Here is a 25,985-nt window from a genome sequence, read left to right as displayed (position 1 = left end):
GTAAAGATTCGTGGAATTAAACTAACTCTTCTCTTCAGACACCTTTACGTATTGGGACGTGGGTGAGTGAAATCAGAATTGCCAAGCTCTCGTAGAATGGCCGATTGGTCTCCTAATACAATCTTCTCTAGGTGCATGCTTATCCCAATGCGACTGGTCCACAGGGTCCTGCGTGGATCCGGTGGATTTGATGCATTGATCCACGCGGTAGGGTTATAATAATTCTCGCTACTGGCGTTTCTTGTGTCTTGCTTTGACAGGAAAGACAGAACCAGCACTTGAGGGCCCCTTAGATCGTACAGTGGTTATATCTTGGATAAGCTCCAAGGTTCTTTCAAGTTATCATCTCCCCCAGGACGAATTGGAAATGCCATAATATATATCCATCAGTTCAAGTTGTGGCAGTATTTGATCCATCAATTAATATCATGATGGATGTATTTGGCTAGTATCATGTATCTAGTTGTCTCGAAATCCAGTCAGTCATACATTGCATAATTTACTATTACTCAGAAGTGGCATCCTTTGATTGGCCTTGGAGGAGGTATTACTGGGAGTTTTAACAGCCACATTGAAAGGAGAATGAAGTGCTACCATAAAGGTTTCAATGCTAGGTGATTCACCTTCGTTGTTACGGGCCCGGGGGCTGGGCTGGCGAGACTCGGACCTAGACCTGGCTAGGACCCGCGGGTGAACCTGAGGTTCAACAAACATAACAAACATGTTAAAAACGTGACTTGGTGTCAATTGCATAAATGTAGAAACAGGCTATATTTTCACGTATCTATAAAACAAAAATTTATTACTGTATGGCCTTATAGGAGGATTTGATGTATATTATGAATTTAGCTTTGAATTAGGGTTTCAAGTTTCAATTATCAACAATTTATATAATATCTAGAGTACAGTGTCTGGTTATGGTTCTAAAGAGTTAAGAGTCAATTCATTAATCTATGTATATGTCACGGTGTGACCCGATAGGGTCAGTGAGGACCTGCCAAGACTGATAAGGAAGATGTCGGTGACAGAACACGGGTGCAGAACTAGCCCAATTGGGTTAGTTCAAACCACTATTGAATGGAGAGCTCTGATTGGTCGAACCAGAATGGATCACATGACCGATCAGGTGATCTCCAGGCAGAATTTATGTGCGTAATTATCAGAATGAGAAAACCAGACCTGTTGATACATCCCATTGCGACCGCCTACTGCATTAAACATTGTAGTCTGTCATGGTTCTCGTGTTTCCCGTTGGGTCGAGCCTGTGGTCTGACCGCCAACTGATTGGGTCGTAGTTGCTCCTGGGAGATCCCCTCGTAGTGGGTCCGTAACACAACCCTTGGGGCCCCAATTGGGTCGCAAACATAACAACCAGAACAAGTGTAAATAATTGGTTGACTTCGTGATTAAATATGCCAAGACCTCTTTTTTATGCAAAATTGGGTAGAATTGGGGGCCCATTGGGGCCCCAAGAAAACCCAATGGGTTGGGTTGGGTCTTGGGTCCTGAAGAAGTCTACTTAGATATTAATATACTAACTTTATTATACTTTTACTATCTGAATTCTAATAAATTTAATTTACGAACAAGCCTACTTAAAACTCTTAAGACTTAGGGCAGGAGCCCGGAAAATTGAGCAGCCTGATATATACACTTTTACCTAGCACCTAAGTTAAAGAGCAAGCTGGGTTTTACCGATACCACCTAGTCTGGATAGGGCTAGCTTTTTAGTATTCCCTAGGATAAACAGCTTTTATTTAAGCTTATCCAGCGTTGTTTTACAATCAGTAAAGTAACGGTTTTCCAGGGATGGAATCACATAGTGGATAGCAGACTGATCACCTTAGAGAGAATTAGTACATCTCATATAGCACTTAGGGCTTCTATTGAATTACAAGGCTTAGTGTTTGTTTTGTTTGTTCCTTTTTTAGGCAGGTGGAAGTGGTTTGTGACTAAGTCGTTGTTCACGCCGATCTGAAACCCCGAATTGAAACTCAAACGACATTTCGGCCGCCATGTTGCGATGCTCGTCACTCGCCACGGGGATCGATCTTATTCTTTCAATCGGCATGTGGCATAAGCTGCAGCTGCTGCTGCCACTTCCGTGAAAACGGGGCTGAGTGGGCAGAAAAATGAATATATTCCTTGGTTTTGAAAGTGTCCCTAGGCTATGGACAGTAAGTCGGGGAGGGGTTAACGAGGATGGTTGCGACGGTAAAGACGCTTTACAATCAGCCCAAGGATCATGTGCGTTGCTATTGGCCGTTAAGTTCTGATTCCGTAGTAGGACATCCAAACAATCAGCAGCCTGTGAAGCGGGGCTCAGGAAACTCGATATGTAACACAGATTCTAGGTCACCGGTGGTTTTATGCAGCTCCTCTCTTTCTTTCCTTGGTAAAAATCTTGTCCTGATATCCTGTTAATATCAGATTATCCATCCTTTTCATCTTTGAAATATATCTGTCTAAATGATCTTAAAAAATTTCATTTAGCTAACAGAGTGTTCAAAAGATCAAAACAAGTGCTTGCTCGCTGTAGCTACTTGATCATTTTCACTTAAGGCAGCTGTAGTGATTGATACCAGCCCAACGTAAATTATCAATCACTGTGAATAGACTTATTATTCTTTTTGACTTATGAATTCCAGCATTAGAGCCTGGAAAGATGTACTGGCAGGCAGGATAAATAAGCCTCTCATCAGGGTCATTTTGTAACATCTTGTGGATCTAGAAAGGCCTTAAAATATCATTAAAGGAATCAACGATATCATAGCCTTAACCCAATGCGAAAAACGCAATACGGAATGCATTTTGAATCAACTTCAACGGTATGGACGTCTGGAAATAAGTAGGAATCAGTTCTTGAGCACTCCATCTACCTCTAAATAGGTTCCAAAAGGTGTAAGCCTAACTCAGAGCTAATGGCTACTTCTCGGCTCAAGATAATTGATCTGGATCCTTATCAATTCGTTTGTCACGATTCATAAGTGGATTTGAATTTTACTTAGTCACTTCTACATCTCTACTGTGCTATCACACCTTGGGGATAAGGAGCACTTATGAGTTAGTGCATCTTTGAGTCATATGCCAGTCGGTCATTACTGTGTTGGGTGATCATATGCGAATCCATGCTATTTTGTCGAGGAAGCTTTACAGATCTCTCTTTTTTTGGCGAAAATGTAGCCTAAGTGGTCATGGGTATGATGATCTGCATGGTCCACGAACCACTGAGATCAAATCGAATGTTTAGACGTGGACAAGTACGACTTAAGGAGTTATCTAGGCTGGTTAGGTACGGTGTTTCAAGGTTTCTTTAACTTGAAGAGCTAAGTTAGTATGTACCAGACGTGCCGCCGCGCTGGAGCGCGGCGGGTAGGGGACCTCTTTATACTTTGCGGCCTTAGATATTTCAGCCAAGGGGGATATCAATAATACATATGTTTGTTCAAAGGCTAGCTATGAGCCTCCTATAGGTCTTTTCGAATATCTTTCTAACCATCTTTTCAATTACCACAAGTGAAACTCTTCTCAGTAGACTGAAAAAGCGGCAGGGATTGCTGCGATTAGTCACAGAACCTAGGGGTGCCCAAGTGGTAAATGGCTGGGACTGTCGGCCTGGAATAATACTCAAGTGCTCGGACTTCAAATGTTCAGATGGGGTACAGAGTATAAAGACCTTCGGATCCTTAGTTAAGTTTCTAAGTTTGTTGGAAGCTGGCATGGTAGTACTAGTACTTCCATATCATGTAGCCAACATTTTAAAGTATTGAAAACTGGGACGGTGGAATCAACCTTGAGAGCTCAAATGTTCTGTCCTGAGGTCTTCCAACACCAGGTGGAGACGTGTAGGAACTGGGATCTGCAATAATCCAGGGGCCAGGGGTACATAATATGGGTATGACATAATATGGCATCGAATTCGAGCTCATTCAATCATGACGGTCGGCCTTGGAATAGGAGAAAATAGCGGAAGCATGCCAACCATTTTCCGGTCCACCAGGTATGACGAGCGGAATATTCGGCCCAAGGGATATCCAGGAGGCCCATTTTGCCAACATTGAGGCTAACGACACGATCAAAGACTCGTTCAAGCCCATCATTGACGGTTCCAAATTACAAGTTACGGAGAGCCAGACTATTGGAAGTAAAACGGCCCGTCAAATGCCAGCAAACGGTGCTTGTACTTTACCTCTTGAATCGGCACACCCGCGATAATTTATAAACAAATAAAAGACTCCATCTCGTTTCTTCTCATGCTCAATTAAAAACATTCCTCGCTTTGCCTCGGTTAGTGATCTGTTCCGCTTCATTCATCTTTCGTCAATATCTTTTAAAGCCTCCAGGAACCTGGGCATTGGGTATAGAAATTAGCTTTACGTGTCGCGTGAGTGATGCCAGTGAAAATTCAAGATAGAACTGGAAGAAACAACCTACTGAAGCGACTTTGCCTCTGGTAGTCAATATACTGTTGAGAGTTAGCAGTCAGCCTTGCTCGGGCAGATTAAATACGCCATAATTGTGACTCCCAACGAACAGAGAATTTGATCTTGTCCGCCGCGGCCTTCAAATCCTGCGACATGCGTTCATGCCACCCTGGCTTGGAAGACTCCTCAGGAGGACTCCTCAGAAGGCTCCTCGGCCGTACCGGCCATGCCGACCTTTTTTCGTACCCTGGGCCGCCGTGAGAAGACCTCGTAATCGTCGATCGAGCCGTCTTCTATATGTCTAGAGATATCAAGCGCTGTATGTCCCCACAAATTTTTCATGTTATCGCGGGCGCCACCTTTAATCAAAAGCTTCGTGACTTCCTCGTTGCCGGATATAGCAGCTGCCATCAGTGGGGTTGAACCACGCCTGTTCCTGGAATTAACATTGGCGCCGCGGTCGAGAAGAAGTGGCACCATTTCTTTGTGGCCCGCCAGAGCAGCGAGGAACAGGGGGCTTGACTCCTTGTGGCCTTTGCTTTCCACCGGTTCGCCGTCATCGAGAAGGAGTCGCACGACTGGCTCGAGGCTTGCCCATACGGAGGGAGGAATTGAATCCTCTTCGTCTTTAGACTCCTCTTTGGACACCTCTTTGGACTCTTCTTCGCACTCTTCTTCGGATTCGTATTCCGATTTGGCAAAGTTCATATAATTATCAAAGACCATGTCCATCTCTTCGTCATCTCCAAGAATGTTATCGTGATAATATGAGCCACCGTGAGGACTGGCAGCCCAGTGTATCGCTTTGCGACCTGAGGTGGCTTGAAGGTCTTTCTTTGCGCCAGCTTCAAGGAGAAGCTGCACAATTTCCGCATGTCCAAACACGGCAGCATGCATAAGCGGTGTACGCCAGATCTTGTCACGCGAGTCGACGTTAGCACCGGCATTAATGAGCAGTCGCACAATCTTTTTAAACCCGTAGCGAGCAGCGACAGAGATAGAAGGCAAGTGAAATTCGTCTTCGACGCTTGCAAACTCCATATTTGCCTTCGCTTTAAGTAGGAGCTCGACGATGTGGACGAACCCTTCCTCGCAGGCATGGGCAAGCGGGGATTGCCCCTGGTGGTCTCTCATATCGACACTGGCTCCGGCTTCGAGTAGAAGCTCCACCACCGCCGTGCGCCTGCGCTTGACAGCGAAGAAGAGTGGCGTTTGCTTTCTTCGGTCCCTCTCGTCGTACCGAGCGCCGGCTTCTAGCAGCATCCGCACCACCACTTTGTGCCCTCTCACAGCCGCCATGATCAGAGGGGTTGCTCCGGACCTGACTTTCGGGTTTATGTGAGCCCCAGCATCGAGTGACAGCCGGGAGGCCGTTACGTGTCCGAAATAGACAGAGAAATGTAGAGGTGTCCAGGAATCTGGTCCGTCGGCGTTGACGACCGCGTTCTTCTCGAGTAGAATGCGCAACACAACGGGATAGTATTTTTGGGCAGCCCAGTGCATGGGGGTCCAGGGTCTGTTGGGCTGAGCGCCACGGACCCGGAGAGCAGCTAGAGGTTTGGTGGTGCTACTGATGGAGCTTCTGCCGCTCATTCCGGTCAGACTGCTATAGCCCTCAAGCTCACACTATCATCGATGTCCGCGTCCGAGCCCGAGGACGGGACGAATTTTGAGGACGAGTCAGAGTCCAAGGATTCTTCATCTTTGCTTCCTGGATAAACATCCCAATCAATGTATGTATGATCGTCATATTCGATCGGCCAATCGGAGCTCGAGCTCGCATCCAGGAGCCACCGAGCGGTGTGTTCCAGATTGTGCTCCACTGCAAACTGTAACGGTATCCATCTTTTGCGTGTTGACTGCACATAATCGTGGCCGATGCTCCCAATCAAGAGCTTCGACAGCCGTCGTTCCTGATTGACGGCTTTGCAGTGCAGGGGTGTCCAGAATTTTGCCTTCCCGGTGACCTTGGGGCTATATTTGGCGTGAAGGAGCTCTATTGCCTGGGAATGGCTGTTGGTTTCTGCAAAGGTGAATGGGGTCCAGTTGAAATTGTCATTAGCCACCATGTTAGCACCCGCCACCCGCAGGATCTAGATCAGTGCGGAGTCTCCGCGCATGGCCGCGAGATGGAGTGGGGTTCATCCGACTCTGGTATCTCTGGCATCGATTTTTGCACCGCAATGGATGAGCAATGTCACGATATCTTGGTTACCGTTGTCGATGGCACAGTGCAGTGGCGTCCAGCCGAAAATGTCACCCCTAGCATCGACATTCACCCCGGTCAACATTTCAACCACGGTAAAATGTCCGTTGATGGCCGCGAAATGCAGAGGTGCAAGACCGTTGTTGCCTTTCATGTCTACAAGATATTGATTCCTGAGCGCTTCCACAATAAGTGCAAACCCTATCTGTGCTGCCATGTGCAAAGCTGTATTCCCCTCCTTATTCTTGGTGGTTTGCCCGATTCGGTCCTTCAACATCTGTATCACCAACACTGAGCCTCCCCATGCGGCGTAATGCAATGCTGTCTGCCCTTGATCGCACTGACCACTGTGATCAATTCCACAGTAGAGCAGGTTGTGGACGATCTTCCTGTGCCCCCGTTCTGCAGCGAGGTGTAATGGTCGTCGCCCGAGTTTATCTGGTACCTCAAGAATATCCTCTTCCAGGTAGTTGAGGAATGCCTGATAGTCGCCCGCCCAGATTGCTCGCTGGAACATTTCGGCACGATCAGCTCTACTGAGCTGCGAATTCGAGGCGTGAGCCTGAGTCAACAGTTCTATACCATGGCTATCATCTGTCTCTTTCTGTGTGGCGCGCAGATGCGACTCCGTTTCATCCTGGAAACTCGAGATTGTGACGATATCTTCCACCTGCTGGTAGTCTTTGCTCCATTCCGAATGGAAATATACGGCTCCAATGTATTGATAGCAGCCAACCTCTTTTGTCTTTGGAATAATAAGGCTCTTCTGATGGAACTGGACCTGTACTAAGCCAGGAAAAGGCACTGCTGGGTGTCCAATAGGGCATGTTGAAGCTGTCGCCGGATCAGTGGATGGGTACTATCCCACCAAATGTGATTGTTGACTGAAGGCTGAAAAGTAATTACCCGCCACCATCCTTGGACATGGCCGTTCTCGCAGATAGTCAACAAGGGCTCGGCGGGGTCCAACGGGAGACCGGAAAACTTGGCCGGGCACCAGGTAAACGTAGTCGACATGGTGATTGCGCTGTGAAAGAGATGTCCAGGGGCGATCCTCCCGAGCTTTCGCACAATACTTTTGAATATCTCTTGCTGTCGCTCTTGTACAGGAACACCCACTAGCCAAGCTGAGATGACCGCCACGTCCTTTGGCCAAGACGTATAGCGGGAACTCAGCACGGTTAATAGGTCGTTTAATGTGGTAATATTTCCCCGGAGATTCTGAATCAGCAATGAGGCCTCTCTAAGCGCGCAATCGGACTCATCCACCTTAGCGAGGATCTCTTCATGTAGATCCTTGATGACAGGGCCCCAGCGTCCTCTGAAGATAATCTTAACCTTCCGGGACTTCATTAATTCGAGCGCCGTCCAACCTCGACCGAACCAAGGCGACATGATGGTTCCAAAGCACGCGGTACGCAGGTCCCACAGCCAATTCCGCAGGAAACAATCATGGACAAGGGTGATGCGGGCATTTTCGTAGTTGTTCTGCATCTTCCTTATCGCTTTGGTACTTGGTACGGGCAGCCTTCTCTCGCGGAATCGAGATCGTATCCCACCAGATGCCATCGTAGTGGAACTTCCTTGCAATGTTTTCGAAAAGCTCATAGAGACACTCGTTGACCGAGCCGTCCTTCCAAGCTCCAGCCCCCGTGCCGTCCGACCAGACGTGTGAAATCGCCATGTATGGCAGATAAGACGGCAGAATAGTCTCTCCGCTCAACGCCCAGGCTGTCGGCCTCTCCCTGATCGCCGCTTTGTACAACACATCTCGTGGAAAGGAGACTGGCATAGAGGTGCACCGGACCTCATTGTCGCATTCGTGCCGCTGCTGAATGAACATTTGAATACTTGCTTTTATGCGGGGCTAAGAGTAGTTGTCACGTCGTCACATTCAACGATATAAGGGCGCGGCCCTTTTTGGGGGTTCTCAGCCCCTCAATCTCCTGACTACGGAGTGCGCGCTTTCGCCCCCAATCTCCAGAGGTGCGAAGAACGTCTATGAGGCATATGAGAGAATTCTAATAAATCGAAGACCACCCAATGGTTCGTCGGGCCTTAAACATCATATTCATAGCAGAAAGGCCACCTACTCTTTCTGAAATAAACATTGCATTAGCTATTAATAACAAAGCTAAGTCTATATAACCTTGATCTAGAGGAAGAAGAGGACTTTAAGTTATACTTAAGAACTTGGTATAGACTTTTTGTTTCAGTCTATCATGAAATAGTTCATTTTCTTTATCAAACCGCCTAAGAATTTTTATTCGCGTGTGCGTCACCGCCTATATGAGAGGAAGTGCCAGATTAGGGTGGCACCTAGTACTGAGAAGCACACTTCCATCTCAACCACCCTAGGCATTAACATCAGCTTCCCTCTCAAACAATATCTATATACTGCTCAATCACAATGAACTTGAGCCGTATCGATCACAGCCATATCACCAATCCCCTGTGCCTCCGGATTTTTGATCTCATCAATCTGACCCTGCCAGTCATCAAGGGCAGTCAGATTTCGGACATATCGGAAGAACCGGTGACGACTGTACTGCGAGCCCGATTTGGTATTGGAAAACTCTGTTTTATAGCTTGACCGTTTTTGTTTCGAACTGCTCTTTCACTTTAATGACATTTCCTCCACCAAGAAAGTCGATGGAATTCGTGTCTAGGCTACAATCGGATGCGGTTCCTTAAAAAATCCATGATGCGTTAATACTCTCGCACTCCGATATCGTGTCTAAAGATAATGACGCAGTAGCTTTTATAATTTAGTCAAGTGAATGAAATTAATCCTTGTGCAAACTTCCCATGAATAATATTCAGTGCTGGGCGTACGGTGACTGCAGTCTCTATCTGCGCAATGCCAACTATAACATCTTGGAATAACCCTAGACTACTCAAGCAAGATTCTGCTCCTACAGTAATAGTCCTACTAGAGTAAATTATCGAGAATATGCGTAATTTCTATATGCGCGACTTGGGAAGATGTGATATTGCGAAGTAGAAATCAATCGATCTGACTATTTAGAGTCTAAGAAGAACCACGGGGCTTCATATTGACCAGGAGTCATTCAACTTCTTATGTGGACATTGATTTAAATCTTCAGAATTCTGTCATGGTTCTCATGCAAAGGTCCTTTGATTCTGGGCCAGGCGGCAGGTGGAGCTTTTCCATCATAGAAACCATGAGACCACAGTCGTCGCCCTCTATATATTTCCTTATCTCCAGGTAATCTTCAATAAAGGCGAAGGCTTCCTCGCGTGAGGATAATCTTTGGTGACGAGAGCGGGGATGATTGTGCACTTGAGCCTCCACGTCATTCCTGTGATGGTGATTAGCATGAAGAGTAAAACGGAAATCTCCAAGAAGGATAGAAACCTACAGATATTGAGAATGAATTGATTCGCCTTCTCTGCCATTTGCCACAGCATATACTGGTTTGGACTGAGCTTGGAATGGTTTTTTTTCAGGCCCAACAAGATGGATATCCGATCTTTCATGTCCGTTTTCAACGAGGTAGTTCAGCGCTTCTTGCAAAGTTCGGAAGCCTTTGTGCTTTTTACCTTTGAAATCATTGGTCAATGCGTCAGCGATAGCCCTGTAAATAAAATTAGAATCTCGTAGCAAATCTTAGGTATATGCCAGGGATTCACTACCATGATTGAGTTATGATGCCTGAAATATGCCCGCGAGCGACTGCGTGGTATTCTTTTGCTCTGTGTTTTGGCATCCTTGATCAGTAGATAGTTCACAACAAAAATGTTTGTCCAAATAATCGGCGCAATATTTACAGATTTCATAAATAAGAAAAGATTTGCCAAATATATAACCTGGGACTGGGTTAACGGCGTTTGCAGGCCACGTCAGCTGGCTGGATGTGGAGGCAGGAGGCGCACTGCTGCATCCTTTGCCTATCATGTCAGCAGCTGCGGCAGTATGACGCCTTCAAAGGTTTTTTTACCAAGCAGCAGTGCCCCTTCTCCACTCTATCCACAAATTGAAACTGCTTTATCATCCCTCATCTTGCTTGATGTGCTCGCTTGACCAAGTAGCTCTTTCGCTCGATAGGTAAATGGAAAATTCATTGATGGGGCTCAATGTAAAAACTCTTTGATTAAATATAAATGTTTTCTTATCCAAAGAATCCTAAATGACGGGCTTCTGTCCAATTCCCAGCTGAAGAGCCATGGAGGCAGAACGTTTCCCTGCTCTCTCAAAAAGTTTCTCCGCATAAGATCTAAACATTTGGTATTGGGCCCCAGTGCCCCATTCCAGAGAACTAGAATAGCAGTTCTCAATTAGTAATAACCAGAGGTAGCCAGCATGGCTAAGACGCCTTTATTTAATTCACAAATCGGGTTCAACTTAATATGATAAATATTTTGAAAGCTGGGCTTAGAACATGAGAGTCGTACCTTGAACCCGTTCAGGTGAGTGACAAATTGGAGAGAGCTGAATGCCAATCCCATGATCAGACCTCGGGAGGTAATAAGTATGTTTGTAATGGAGGTCGGAATCAGCTCAGATTGTGCGATCAATGAGTCGATCCCCTACATGAGCGAAACTAGGCTGCATTACTATGCATCAATTTGCGTCTCCTTAAAGCCCAGTCTGAGAAAATTTATATATTACAATCACATACCAGCCCTAGATCGGCATAGAATACGGAAGACTGCCCAAAAATTATGCAAAGTCGCTCACACTGGCACTGTGCATCATACAACCTAATTCTTATCTGCCTAATATTACACCTGAAGATCAGTTTGTCGAGAGTTTGGCTGACCCTTCGATGCAGAACTTAATATCATAAATTTTGTATGTTGTATATATGATTTCCACATCCTTCAAAGTAGGCTCCTCGAGGAAACGCGTAGCCATGAACTGCAGGAAATGAATAAGAGCTGACTTTCTGAGGTTATTCTTTGGTCAAGGTCAAAACCAAATATGTTCGCAAAACAGTTCTTGACATCAAATTTCCACCCCACCAGTCACTGAATCATCATCACTCTCAGCATCTTCACTGCCCTCATTGCCAAATGAAACAACACTTCCAGGATGGAAAGCTGGATCTACTAGGGGTGGTCTATTGCTAAGCTTGTCCCTGTGTTGAATTTGGAGTGTGCGTAGTAGCTCTGCAAGGGAAATATCATTGGTGAATGAGCTAGGATCGGATGCAATCTCAATAATTGTTGAGAAGCCCCCCCGCTGTGGAGTCCGCGTAGCCCATTCACCTACCGACTTTGAGTGCAATATCGTTCTTCAAATGCAACCGGACCGTGTCAATCATGCGAGGCAGAATATCAATTTGATGTTGAAAAGGTATGGCAGCATTCAAAGTATCCGCGCGGATATCCGGAATTCGCCAATTTAGATAGAGCTTTTGGTGGGAAGGGGGGGGGGGGGGGCTCGCGTAGCCTCCGGGATGGAAAGAGATGAATAGATGACAGAGATAGCATGCCGGTTTGCTGCATCCAATATACCTGTCCTGTTCAAAATGATCGAGGACCAAAAGTTCCACGTGCACGCGTGTTCTGCGTTTACAGAGATCCTTGGACAGGATCCTGTCCAGTTCGGGACCAGAGTAGATTCCTTGTAACTGTTGCAAAAACATATCCCGCTTGCTAGATTCAGAGAACATACAGTTGCTAATTTCCTTTATTTTACAGGTATGTGCCACAAGAGTGATTCGCTTCTCCGGTGATCCGCTGATCGTTTCGATGAGAAAGCCCCGGGATAGCTCAGAATATAGTGCAATGGTGGCCTCTATCAGACGTTTGCACTGAGCCACATGCTTCCCCAGCTTGAAGAGTTGCTCAAGCTTATGGGATTGCTCGAGGTTCCCCGGGTGGCTATGCAAGGCCTTGAAAATTCCCCGGTCCTTGTAGCTGTTGAAAGCCAAGACTGGCATGTCGCATTCCTGCAGTGGTATCCCATCTTTCGATAAGTGTGCTGCAAACCAGTTGAGAAGTCTGATAATACTTTCGTCATCTGTTCATGATGGTAAAGCTGGATTAGTTATGATGTAAAATCATACTTGTTCTTTCTGCAAACAGTGCTGCGTACCTTTTAATCCAGGTTCATTGCTCAGCCGTTCTACTAACGAGGAGACAGCTTTGTTCACTTGCTGATAGTATTAAAAGATTCTGGGGCATTGAGAGACAGCACATGGTCAGCCAAGACCTTCATGACCTTTTGGCCCTCTGTCTTGACCAGACTAATGCTATGATTCTTGATGACCCATGAAAGAATCACAAGAACAACATTCTTCAAAAAGATGACAACGTCCCTATCAATGCCACCATTGGCAGCCAGAAACACCACTATCGCGTCAGGAGTGTCTTCCAAGGCTGCCGCAGTGACGTACTCAGGTTCTTTTCGATATGCACATATATAAGCGATGGCGTCCACAAAATTTTGATAGCACCTTGGGCCAGTCGACCCCAGGTCCTCATGGGATACCTCACCTGGTTTGATCCAATCCCTTCGAACCTCACCCAGAGAATGAAGCAAGTATAAAGGCTCATAGAGCAGTCGAAGTCTCCTAGGTTGATGCGAAGCCTCCAAAGCTTCTTCTTTCATCTCGTTTGAATCAAGAGAGGACCCAGAAAGAAGAAATAAGGAATAATACTCTGGATTATCCGTAACCTTGCCTGCTACAAGCTCAATCTATATGCCATAGAAAGTAACTCTTCATTCTGTTGTTTATCATTTCTGACTCACTGCACCGGAGTGATTCATTGCGAGCCTTGTTCAGGATCGCTGCCTCAGCTAATCACCATTTCTGTTTCCCTCTCATTCCTATATTATCCCCCATTCTTTTTACTGATCTCTACTCCTCATCTTCCATTGCAACAAATCAGCATCCCTGTCTCTGTGGTTAATTCAATCGGCATATGACAATTCTCATCCAAGCCAAGTAATATTACCCGGACGAGTGTCCAATAATGTACATGACCTTGTTACGCATGAACTTTTTCTTGCTACAGTAGTCAAGGAATAAGGCCGTCGGGCTGAAATTCACACTTCTCTGACAATATATGGTACGGCTTATCTTACCCTGCAAACTAACACACCTACGAGAGTATGACACGTCACGGCCAAATTGGCTTTCGCATATGATTTCATAAAATATTAAACCGGGCAGTTGATATCTTGTGGCAGAGCCTGAAATGAGTCACAGTTAAGTGAATTCCAATCTGCACTTCGGTGCATCGTGATGTACGAATTATTTTTAAAACGGACGTGTTAATATCCATCGCCAAAACTTATCCATTCTTCGGTTTTGTAATCTATGGGACTCCTTTAATACCACCCGAAGCACCAAGATGACCAATTTGCCAAATAATAACACAATCCACCGGCTGCGACGGTAGGCACAATGGCCATCTCTTCATCAGCATCTAATCTGACGCTATATTATACAAAGACCTTCTCATAGGTTTACTTGTCTGTTGTATATCGGTGATCTCATCTCTTACAGGATCTGGAGTATCGTGTAATGAGATTGAGGTCAATCAACTCCTTCTATCATCTCTAGTCGGCTTTTGGACTCACACAGACGCAGGACTATTTTAATCGTGCGTTCGAAGAATTCGATTGGAATGGAATCATGGGCCCTCTCGGTGTCTGTGAACCCTTCTCTTCTTTGAGAGCCATTGGGGAAGAAAGAAATGCCCGAGATCGTAGTTACTCTAATAGGGCAGAACTACAGAGTTTCTCTTGAGCCACAAAAATTTGCGCTCCTATGGGGCCTTACAGATATATTTTCTCCAAATACTTCCGGAGAACCCCAAGATAGGAACGACGGCACGTCGGCCATGGGAGCGCCTCACTCAGTTCCTTCCAGTTTAGTTCACCTGGAGCCTAGACGACATATAGGACACGCAGTTGTTCTCCATCGGTATACTTCTATGCTACATGAGAGGGTCCAGAGAGAACATAGAAGGTTTCAAAGAATTCAAGAGGAGACAATCACACTTGATCCGCCTTTATTCGGAGTCACGGTCCAATATGGAGATATTACCGGCTCTGGTTGGGCTGGGACAAAGCGAGAAGCAGCACATTTGGCCGCTCGGGACATCTACCGCTAATTAAATGAAAATTTTTGAATAAATTATTAAGACACTATCAATGGCTTAAAATTGGCACAGAGTTCATTCACTGAAAGAAAGAGCGCGGTTGGGCTAATATGTGACAATGTGGGTAGTCATGAGCCTTGTGGGAAATTTACTAGCCAAGTATCAAAGCCTAGATAGATTATTTCGCACCCTCCGACGGGTGCATCCTGAAACACTCTTGTCAGATAAGAAAACAATTTTGAATTTTCATTGGAAAGCAGGTTTTTTTTAGAGCACGGATGGTTCATCCTCCATAATGCTACGTTTTTCGTTTCCCCATACCCTCTCTGTCACCCCATCCTCTCCTTTTTGTTGATCTGAAATTTCGACTACCTGCAAAATAGCCCCAAGTAATGGGGAGGAACAGCTGGTTCGAGAGCGAGCGTATCAATTGGAGATGCTTCGAGCCAGTGCCCAGCAAAACATAATTGTGGCGGTAAGAAGGAGGCAAGGTTCCAAGAAAATGTTCAAACTGAGACTCTGACTGAATCGTTTTAGATGGGTACCGGTACAGGAAAGACGCTGATGTTTGTTTCACTACAAGGGCTGTCATCTCTTTTCCAACCCATTGACGATTACCTCAGAGCAATACTTCGGATCCGGGAAGAATTGAACATGAATTCAAATAAGGTAATCATTTTTTTCCATTTGCCCCTCTTTTGGGTACATTTAGCAGTGGTCTGATGGTGGGGGTTGAAGAATCTATATGTAGCTTATATGGTTCTTATGCCCTACTGTCGCGTTGTGTGAGCAACAAATCGAGGTTCTTCGATCCCATCTTCCTTCAGGCCGCCCTTGGTCATTTACAGGTAGGGATCAAGTCGACCACTGGGGAGAGAAGGCTGTGGGATTCCGCTCTAGCCGGTATGCGAGTCGCAGTCCCAACCCACCAGGTCCTCCTTGATGTCTTTACCCACGGGTTCATGAAACTGGATCAACTCTCACTACTCGTGTTCGATGAAGGTTAGTTAGAATGGGCAATGTCTGGGCTGTTGAGAAACTTAGTAAATCTTCCAATTAGCTCATCATTGTACAAAAAATAGCCCGGCAAACAGAATCATGAAGAATTTCTACCATCCCTACAAACAAAAAGTCCCCAACACCTTACCTCGCATCTTGGGTCTGTCTGCTTCTCCTGTCAATCCAGATGTTTCAAGTTTTGAGTATGTCTGTTACTGAGAGGGAGACAGAATAAAACTCGCTGACTGCCTACATAAAAGAAAGCTTGAGATAAATCTCGATAGCAGGTGCATGGCCCCAGTCAGACACTACCAGGAGCTATTGAACTTACCAATCATCCTAAGATATGCATCTGTCATTTTTCTGATAATGATGAATTACGCAATACAACAGAACCCTGGCTTTTGAAGATAATTCGTGACATGGCTGATTTGACAGATAAATACCATCTTATTTCGAGGACCTCGCAGCTTCGCCAGTTTATTCGAACGTCGGAAACTCTGTATCATGAGCTCGGGAGCTGAGCTGCGGCTGGGTACATGTACACCTCGATCATACACTTCAAAGAGCACCAACGCGAGCATGCTGAAACGGATTGGTCTGCTAGCACTGCCAAAGACTTCACCATGCAGATTCTGTGCGACCTTGGCTGCCTGGAGCGGCCTCGATTGCCTATCATGCCCACTGATCTCTCCCCCAAATGCCAGCATTTGCTGCAAATTCTGTCCCGGCTGATTGAACATGAATTCCACGGGCTGATATTTGTGGCCCAAAGAGCGACGGTGGTGATTCTCAAATCACTGATCGAGTGCTATTCCGATACAAAAGACAAGATACGCTGTGGGGGTTTTGTCGGCATGTCGAACATTCAGAGCCGGACTAATCTTGGAAATTGGCACGGTGATATCCGCAGCCAGGAAGACACACTAGCAAAGTTCTGGGCGAAAGAACTGGATCTGATCATCACGACCAATGCATTGGAAGAGGGAATAGATATAACAGCATGCAATACCGTCATCAGTTTCGACCGTTCTCTTAGTCTTAGGTCCTTTTTCCAAAGACGCGGACGGGCGCGCCAAGGGCAATCCACCTTCATCATCTTCGTGGGTAACACGCAGGAAGAGGGAGAGTTGAGGAAGCTTATAAAAATAGAAGACGGGCTGATGAAAACATACCGAGATGATACAAGAGCTGTCTCCAATTCTCCATTTGAGGAAGCATCTTGCTTCTCATCAGAAGTGAAAAGCACGGGTATGCATAACTGCCCTGAGGGACCAAAAGAGAACATATAATTCTTACTAATCTACGATAGTGCTGAAATGAACATGTCGGATGCTCCAAGTCATTTAAACATTTTCTGTTAAATGTTACCGAAACAACCATATGTCATCAACCGGCCCCTATACCACCATGAGGAGAGCCCCGATGGCCAGATGCGAGCCATAGTAATATTACCCAGTGTCCTCCACCCGTACCTGCAAGAAACAAAAAGCTTACAGTGGTGGCCTAGCAGGAAGCTAGCGAATGCCGACGCTGCACTGCAAGCATACAAGGCCCTACTGGCGGCAGGCCTGGTAAATGACTATCTACTGCCGACAAATCCCAGCAAAATTTTCAATCCGGGCTTGTCTGCTTCGAAGGCCATTCATATTGTACTTGAGCCAGTCAATCCTTGGGCTAAGTTGGCTGCTCGATGGAATACCCGTGACTTAGCCTTGTACTCCCACCGTTTGCAGGTCCAACATCCACGAAGGGAAAGTCTCGAGTCTATGATGAACATCCCCTTGCAATACAGAGACAAATCCAGTTTCCCCTGTTTTCGAATGACAACACAAAGACGAGGGTCTGCCTGTGGCCAGGCTTGCTAATCGCCACTGACAATCGAATTATTACGTTATACCGTCAAGTCACGCACCTGATCCTCCAGTCTGTACATGGGCACTTGCTAAAACCTGAACTTCGCCTGGATTTCGTGGCGCTTTTTGTCCCAGATGCTGCGCCAGCTGCGATCGAAACATTCTTGGAGGCAAACACTGGCAGGCTTCGCCAAGATGATGCTTTAAAGACTGCAGAACGCACAAGGCCACCAGGACTTCTTCGTGGTCCAAAATTGTCTCTCTTCCCGTGGATCATGGATTCCTGGCCTTCGGGTCCCTCATACAGCACTGAAGACCTCCGGGGAGGAGTGCAGCCGCTGCCACGACGGCGAAACTTTCTTCCTCCCTGCCCGTCCAGAGCATTAAAGCTGGGATATTCGGCGCCAAGCCACGAAGCACAAAATAAGTGTTTTGAGGACCAGCATCTCACTATGGATCGGCTGCCTTTTACATGGGCGCAGGCCGCTCTCTATATCCCTAGTATTACCCATGAGATTAGTGTCTGTATGGTCGCTGAACACCTGCAGGAGAAATTGTTATTGGACGTGACGTTCCGCAGTTTGGATCTCCTTTCACTGGCCATTCGACCAACCTGCTCTGAGAGGCCTGCTCGATTCTGGTCTCTGGCTTTTATGGGGGCAACGTTTCCGGAATATATCATCAACTGAGAGCCAGATGCCTGAGTCCTTGCAGGTTGACTTCGAATGTTCGCGGCAATGGTACGAGAGTTGCACGAAGACGGCAAATGTATCAAATTAACGCACGCGCGTGCGACATTTTTGCACGGCGGACTCCTTATGTAACAGCATTTTGGGCAGAGGTGCACTAATAGCAAATCTAATCGCTGTCAAACACCGTTAGAGGTAGCCCGGGTGGCAATCATATTATCTAGGGCGTTCTCATCCGGTCCTATCCAGCTTCTCATCTCATCTATTGCGTACTCACCCAGGTCGCACGGCGCACATATGCTAAAACAGCAATACACCATTCCTCGACCAGGCTAGACGATAGAAATGACTATGTAGGACTAGCTAAGCACGCGTGGCTTAAGTATGGCTGAGCGGACGGGAAGCCCTACTCTCCACATCCTGTGGTCGTATGTGCTAGAGATGGGATCAATTTGGAATATATTTAGCACTAAATGGCCATCAGGCTAAAAAGATTGGACACGATGGGCACATTTATTTTAATCCACTTCTGTATATTGAAGAATAAGCATTGAACCCCCCCTTAATGACATTGAAATTCAAGTTCATACACATCATCCATTACTACATACCTGATTGATTGATTATCCCCATAAATCAATTCTAGGAAATAGCTAACATCACTTTTTCCTAAATTCATCGGTGTTCAGAATTTTCACGCCTCAATGTCATGTGCAGCCTAGTACAGCCATCTTGTCTTGCTTAATCCAATCTCGGGTCTCATGGCGTATACGTATGCTGAATATGCTTGGGCTTGGACGCCCTTACCGATATCCTGGTCCTGGTCCTGGATAAATCCATGTATCTGATCGCGACCAGAAAAGAAAGGGGGAAGAAAAATATAAAATATCAGCCAAGAAAATGGTTTGAATCACACACCTCTTTCTGATGGGTTCGCAGTAGGCTATCTATGCATCTTGTGCGTCCATGATGTCAGCCATGCCGTTTTAACGCGGTTGTTCTCGGTCGCCGGCTGCATATGCAGGGCCCGGATGCTTTGTTTTGCGGGGAATCAATCATCATACTCGTGATGCTTCCACTTTCGTAATTTTCTATTGTTACCCCGTGTCGGTGAGCTGTGCTGTTTGGTCTCGTGGGTTATGATGTTATGGGGAATGCTGCCAAGATGTCGTGTTTGGATTGGGTTGAAGGATGGGTTCATTGCGATGAGATACGATGGGAATGGTATCACGATCTATCTTCGGTGGTCTTTGCTTACTGGGTCTCTGACTGTCTGCATACACCGACATTCGTAGCCTCAAGACTGAGGTGTAGATCTTGGAGTGTGTAGCAACTCGAACTTGAACTCCGTCACACCTCGGCAAATCTACAGGCCACGAGGTTTGAGTCATGCTTATCAGATCTATACATGAACGCTATCTATCCATATACCATGATTGTCTTGCATGGTTTCACATATGCAATATTGCCGCTATGGCCTGAATTATCTACTGAAAAGTGCACTTCCTTAGTGCTCCAATTCCCATTGCTTGGATATCGACCGGACTGTTTGTTCCATGAAACTCAGCTGGAGTGTCGAGATTACTTTCGTTCGTGTCATAGAACTGACCCTAGCCGTTTTACAGCCCGTAGGTACAATGGAGAGGCGCCCTGAGTGTCCTTGAACTAGTGGTTCGGTCACCTAGTCCTACCTATAGGCAATTGTACATACAAACAGGTGGATAGGCAGAGTATGTCGAAGTATGCTTGTGATCCAGCCCTGTGATTGTGTTGAAGGGCCAGTTTCTGCAGGCTCTCACCGCCCCTTCCGTAGACTTGACAGACCCTCAGCTCTCTGTTTCTTCCTCTCCCCCATGCCCTTTCCTTCCTCCAGTTTTCAGTCCAGTTTTGGCCTTCAACAGATTGTCTCAGTAACCAACAGGGTAGGCCCGTGATGGGTAACCCGCGGGTTGTGTCAGGTCTCCTACTGGGACCTTATGTTGGTCTATAGATGATATAGCCTTCGACGAAGCATCTATCTCATAGTAAACTAGAGTGTTATGCAGGCAAAACATTTCAGCGCCGGATACCCCAGGTGCCAGCGCCTAGATTAATACGTCAAGCGTAACTGCCTTATAAAACAAACATTAGAAAAAACAACCTGATGAAGAAAGATATCGACTAATTACAGCCATATCAGAAACGCCAATTTCTATAAACACTTGTCTGTCTATTGAAGAGACTCCCGCGCACCTCTGAAAGGTAGGATAGCGACTCTCAACCAATGAACACCTTACACTGCTAAAGTTAGTCATTAAGTAGCTGCCGTTTATGAAAACAATTTAGTTGGCCCCCATTCGCTCAACAGCCCTCTTGAAACTTTGAATGACTGGTGAAGTCGTTATTGCGGCATGCGCCTTCTACGTTAGGTAGCACGACGATCGGTAGTTAGGAGACTGAATGGCATATTAGTTTGACAAAGACTGCATTGGCTTCGTTTGTTTGAAAGTGAAGTTCTTACATACTCGAGTTCTGGGTTGACCTCGTACTGGCCCTGGTAGTTTTCTCTTTCTGGTGGTTGGGAGGTGAAACATTTCGACTACATTGTCCGCGCCTTTGGGTCTATGGTAAAGGACACCCGGTGGACCGGACTGGGCAGCAGCGAGAACTGGGAGCCACCGTAGGTGGAGGACTCCCCGAAAGAGTTCGAGCGGACATCCTCGGCAGTGACCGTCTCCCGGGAGGAGATGCGAGCGGACACGGGATCGGAAGAAGTCTCATTGTAGCCGGCAGCTTGCGAGTTAAGGTGTTGGCTCGGCGGCGGCGGCGCGCTTCGCTGCTGCCGTCGAAGCTTCTCCATGGGCAACTCCGCCAGATATCCAGCGGTCGTGGCGAGGAAGGGCTCTTGGGTCTGGGCGCCCCTCTTGTTGTTGGCGACAGCAGATGTTACGGCACGCCCAATGGTTTGGAATAGAATAGTCCCGGGAAGGGTGACGAGGTTCGTACCGATCTCGTAGGTGACTGCCTGCGCGATCTTCCCTGTGACGCTGCCCGCCGCTCCAGCCAAGGCTTTCCCGGCTCCCCCAACGGCGTGACCGGCCACGCCCCCGGCAGCCCCAATGAAAGCATCCGAGGCGATACTTTTGAGCGTGGGCGTTGTCCCCGTCGCCAGGTCGTAGGCGACTCCAACGCCGACATTCACGGCGGCCCCGATCGCCATGCCAGCGACTAATCCAACCCCTCCCGTGAAGACGGCAATGCCGACGGCAACGCTCACACCAACCAAGATTTGAATGAAGCTTCGCCAGCTGAAGTGGCCGCTCGGATCAGCCCGGTTGATTGGGTTCCCCAAACAATAGGCGTACGGGTTGATTTCGCCCGAGGTAAATGGGCTCCAGGCGTCCGGCTGTAGGAAGATCTTCAGACTTGGGTTGTACACCCGATAACCGGTCCCGAGATGATACCACCCGGTGACTGGGTCTCGCCATTGTGCGTTGAAGCCAACGGTCGCGCCGTCAGAACTGAAGCCGTAGGGCGTGTACGCTTGGTCGTGAACCTGTCCGCTATCCCGCGTGTCCAGCCAGGTGCTAACCGAGTGGTGGGCATCGGACGCCCAGAGCTGGGTAGTCACCTCAGTCCCCTGCTGCTGGACTGTCCCCCAGTATATGTTTCCGTCCGAGATGAAGCTGGTCTGATGGTCCCCCTTGGTCACGGCGATCAATGAGCCCCCGCGGTAAGAAAACTCGGTGTCCGGCTCATTGGGGATCGACTGACGGACCAGCCGGTCCGTGGCATCATACCCGTACTCGCAGAGGAGCTGGTTCTGGCTATCATATACCACGGACAGGAACCTTGACGCATTGTAGACCAGTGTCCGCCCGTGCTCGTCGCGCGTCATACATCCGTTCTCGTCATACTCGAGGTTGACGGCCGCCGCGTCATTGGAGTGAGTGTTGTAGATACTGATCAGCTGTGTCGGATCCTCAGCACTGTACGTGTAGACCTGTGTATTATCGCTGCCATCCGCGAATATGGTCTGGATCTGGGCGAGGCCATTATAATCGTTGAACGTGAAGCGCTGCCGGCGAAGGGCGCGGCCTTGCTCATCTACCGGGGGCTGTGTGCCCTGGCACTGATAGTCCACTAACCGGCTTAAACTGTCATACTCAAAGGCTTCCTGCCGCACCAGAGTGCCCTTGTCATCGCGTCGATCGCGTGTGGTGACCAGCCCCGTGGCCCCATAGGACTGAGTGGTCTGGAATATGAGCGCGGCCTCCGTCCAGAACTTCCGGTGAATTTCGCGGCCGAACTCGTCATACTCGATATTGGTCGTCAGGGTCACCCTTGATGACTATCCTCGGCCACCGTTGTGATGACGCGGTCGGCCTGATCATAGCTGAACCTGGTCGTGAGCGTGCCGACCTTAATTTCTTGTCGCCGGCCCGACGCATCGTACTGGATCGTATGCTGTTTTCCGTGGACATCGGTATACTCTTGTAGCTTGCCAGCCTGTGAGTACACGTACTCCAAGGCGCGAGTCCCATCTGCGGTCTGGATAGTCTCCTTAGACAGCAAATGGGATGGGTAGTAGCTGAGGCGGGCCGCGGCGAGCGAACTCCCCAGCTGCAAAATCGAGCCGGTTTGCTTGTCGTACTCGTATGACTCGGTGCCATCGCTGGTGATCCTTCCTGTCAACGCATAGTCCAAGGACGGCTCATACGTGCGTTCAGAGCGCCCTCCCTTCGGAGTGATAACTTGGGCCGGGACAGGGGCGACACCTTCATAGGTATTGCTGGTGGTGCGGCCGCCAACAGTGGTGCGGAGCGGCCGCTCCAATCCATCGAACGACTGCGTGCTGAAGCCCGACGAGCCCTGGAGATCGATGGCCACTGGCAAGGCTGCAGTGCTCTCAGCCGCATACTGGGTCACGATCGCGTGGCCATCGGGCCATGTGGTCTTGACCACGCGATCGAAGCTATCGTAGCTATATTGCGTGGCACGGCCCAGGCCATCCGTCATCTGGCAGCGGCGTCCTAGTCCATCATAGGCATATTCGATGGTACATTCGACGCTTCCGTCGCGCCGCACGAGAGCTTCGGAGCTCGGGGTCTGAAACGTGTTGAGTTGGGACCGCGTTTGGCCTTCGCCCTCATTCCCTACGGTCTGGGTCAAGGCAATGGGGTCTGTCACGGAGAGGTGCGCTGCTCCGCCGTTCTTCGTGACTTTATAGAGCTCGCCCCAGTCATCGTACTCAAGGGAGCGCGTCGTTCGTAGGCTTGTGGGCGTTCCGTTGGCGCGCAGCCAGTCGATGTCTACCTCTTCGATACACTGATCGAGGGCGTTATACCGGCGCTCCTGCACGACGCGGAATGTCCCGGTGTAAGTTTGATGTTGGTCCCAGACGGCATCATCGTCCTGAGATTCCACGCGGACTACGCGATCCATGCCATCGGTGAAGTATCGCGTCTGCACTCCCTTACTGTCGGTCACCGTGACTTGCCACCCAACGGCGTCCTCCAGGACCGCGTATTCGTGCTGCTTTCGGGCCTCGAAGGCGGTGCCGGGGGCGGTGATGGTATGGGTTACCCGACCGATCGCATCGTGCTGATGGGTGGTCTCAGTGCCGGCCTGGTTCTTGGTTGCGAGGGTCAATCCGGATATAAGGGAGGAGGTGGTTTCCTCCTGCGTGGTCTGGCCGTCGAAGCTGGTGGTTGTAATGGTCTCGGTCAATTCTGTCGAGCCCCAATGGCGGTACTCGAACTGATATATCGTCGTCGGCTGGTTAAAGACGCGGGTGAGTTGCTGCTGTCGTCGGCCATGATCCGCGGACTCTGGCTCGTTCACATAGGTGTATTCCGTGATCGTGAGGGGTTGGCTCCCCTCCTCACGGGTCAGCCGTTGGTCACTGGCCACGAAATAGTCGGCTGGGGCCGCGGTGGCGGTGGGGAGCTTGAGATATGTGTAGCTATGGGCGCGGGTGGGGGTCGGAAAGCCACTGGAAGCCGGGATCACGGTCTCGAGTTTGACATGTTGCTGGAATCCGTGGGGACAAGGCGGGCAGAGAACCTGACCGGATGAGTCCACCTCGCCGGCGGCAGGATAGTATTCACGGGTGGTTGTGACCCCACTCGGGGGGGGGTCTCGCTAGTCTCGTTCCCCCACTCGTCAAAGGTAAAACGGGTGGTCTCGTTCCGAGAGGCGCCAGTGGCCGTGTCCCGATAGGTGGTCTCTTGGGTCTGGGGCAACTGGTATTGGGCAGGCTGGTTCTCGAAGGCAGTATTGCTGCGGGCATAGTAGGTAGTGGTCTGGGTGAGCTGTTTGACGCCCTTCTGTTGCTGTGTACTGAGCTGCAGATGAAATTTATTGTAAACATGGCGGGTGGTGGTTCCGCCCACGACCTGGACGGTTGAGGTATACTCATAGTCGGCAGGGGTCAGGTACAGATTGTCCCCGTCGCTGGACCAGTTTCGACCTCCACCGAAGCCGAGGAAGTTGTGGTCGGAGTAAGTGTACGTAGTCTGGATAGCGGGCTGGTCATGGAAGGGCCGAGCCGTGTGGGATATCACGTGAGGGATCGTCAGGACGGGCGCTCCACTGGGTAATCGGAAGCCCGCCCGGTAGGAAATCGTCTCGGTTGCCCCAGTCGGGCTGGTGACACTAGTCAATCCCCCCCGTCTCATATACAAACTTCCAAGCCGGCGATCCCTGCAGTGGCAGGCGCAGCTCTGCCAGTTGGCCATTCCGCCGCATCAGCGTGAATGTTGCGGCCTCAGCGGTCCCCGGTCCGCGGGTGACGGTGGTGATCTGCGTGCTGTCATTGTAGACAATTTCCACCAGATCCTGCGAGCCGGCCTGAATCTTGCTGAGCCGGGGCTGGGTGCCCGAAAACACCCATGAGAGCTGCAGCGAGTGGCCATTGGCACCGTAGATTTCGATGGGTACACTAACAGAGGTCCGATTGTTGAAGTTGGAGAGTAATTCCACTTGGCCGGACTTGAGGGTAACGCGGTAGCTGGTGGTGCTCGTCTTCTGGAACCGGAAACTCTGAAGCTTCTGGTCCGTCACCAGCACGGAGCTGGTGCTCTCTTGGACCTTATAATTCTCCCCTGTCGACAGAATCAGGGTCCGCGATGGCTGATCATACGAGGAGAGGCCACCAAAAGACCAGCCCCGTCCCAGGCCGACATCATCGCCTCCTAGGGGATTGAAGTGGAGGGAAAGGTTCAATGGGGGACTGTTGCGAACCCCGGCCGGCACCTCATAGAGGGAAAGGATGCAGTTGTATTGGCCGGTGCGAGGGTCGACTCCTTTCTCGACGTAAGAGTTGAAATTGAAGCCCTGGGAATATATCATTCTGGTTGATGGGAATTTGGATACAAGGGAAGTTTTGAATGACCACCAGTCTCCGGGCTTGTGGATGATCTTATAACCTCTTCCCTCTGCTCTTCCCCCTCCTCTTCCTTTCCCTTGGGTAATGGCTCCATCAAATAATCACGCCAGAGGAGATAGTTGCATCATTTCAGTTGGCCAGGAAATGGCATTGTCACATTCAGCTGTCAATCCCTGTTCACCTGCAAGTGAACCCACAGACCCACCATTAGCGTCCAATGAATCTCAGTCGGAGCTGGCAAGGATCGAGACTGACTCCTCATTCAGAGGAACGCTACACAAGATTCAATGTTTCATTGGTTAGCGCCGTGAGAAAACTCCATCTGCATTCTATTCTGCATGAAGGCAGCGCCCGGTGGCGAGC

At 48.6% G+C, this 25,985-nt stretch overlaps 5 protein-coding genes across 5 annotated transcripts; 2 read left to right on the top strand and 3 right to left on the bottom strand.

Annotated features, from left to right (window-relative positions):
- Positions 1 to 4,610: 4,610 nt before the first annotated feature.
- On the bottom strand, positions 4,611 to 8,473 carry N7483_003600 (ankyrin repeat domain-containing protein; the record flags this gene model as incomplete). Its single annotated transcript, XM_057087037.1, has 5 exons — positions 4,611 to 5,974; positions 6,052 to 6,517; positions 6,575 to 7,489; positions 7,537 to 8,143; positions 8,190 to 8,473. The coding sequence occupies 5 exons, from the start codon at positions 8,471 to 8,473 to the stop codon at positions 4,611 to 4,613; spliced, it is 3,636 nt and encodes a 1,211-aa protein (XP_056946866.1).
- Positions 8,474 to 12,748: 4,275 nt separating this feature from the next.
- On the bottom strand, positions 12,749 to 13,369 carry N7483_003599 (uncharacterized protein; the record flags this gene model as incomplete). The annotated part of the gene is made up of 2 exons (XM_057087036.1): positions 12,749 to 13,297; positions 13,352 to 13,369. 2 exons carry the CDS (start codon positions 13,367 to 13,369, stop codon positions 12,749 to 12,751), a joined length of 567 nt encoding a protein of 188 aa, XP_056946865.1.
- A 2,965-nt stretch (positions 13,370 to 16,334) lies between these two features.
- Positions 16,335 to 17,031, top strand: N7483_003598 (uncharacterized protein; the record flags this gene model as incomplete). The annotated part of the gene is made up of 2 exons (XM_057087035.1): positions 16,335 to 16,959; positions 17,021 to 17,031. 2 exons carry the CDS (start codon positions 16,335 to 16,337, stop codon positions 17,029 to 17,031), a joined length of 636 nt encoding a protein of 211 aa, XP_056946864.1.
- A 41-nt stretch (positions 17,032 to 17,072) lies between these two features.
- N7483_003597 (dicer-like protein 2) lies at positions 17,073 to 18,253 on the top strand (the record flags this gene model as incomplete). Its single annotated transcript, XM_057087034.1, has 2 exons — positions 17,073 to 17,436; positions 17,616 to 18,253. 2 exons carry the CDS (start codon positions 17,073 to 17,075, stop codon positions 18,251 to 18,253), a joined length of 1,002 nt encoding a protein of 333 aa, XP_056946863.1.
- Positions 18,254 to 20,831: 2,578 nt separating this feature from the next.
- N7483_003596 (RHS repeat-associated core domain-containing protein) lies at positions 20,832 to 25,585 on the bottom strand (the record flags this gene model as incomplete). Its single annotated transcript, XM_057087033.1, is given in 4 exon segments — positions 20,832 to 22,583; positions 22,598 to 24,265; positions 24,304 to 24,880; positions 24,921 to 25,585. The coding sequence occupies 4 exon segments, from the start codon at positions 25,583 to 25,585 to the stop codon at positions 20,832 to 20,834; spliced, it is 4,662 nt and encodes a 1,553-aa protein (XP_056946862.1).
- Positions 25,586 to 25,985: the final 400 nt, after the last annotated feature.

The sequence above is a fragment of the Penicillium malachiteum genome (assembly GCF_028827825.1).
Source record: "Penicillium malachiteum strain IBT 17515 chromosome Unknown utg000002l:1.0-8849297.0:1.0-8852440.0, whole genome shotgun sequence".
Classification (NCBI taxonomy): domain Eukaryota; kingdom Fungi; phylum Ascomycota; class Eurotiomycetes; order Eurotiales; family Aspergillaceae; genus Penicillium; species Penicillium malachiteum.
This window is presented reverse-complemented; position numbering and strand designations above follow the sequence as displayed.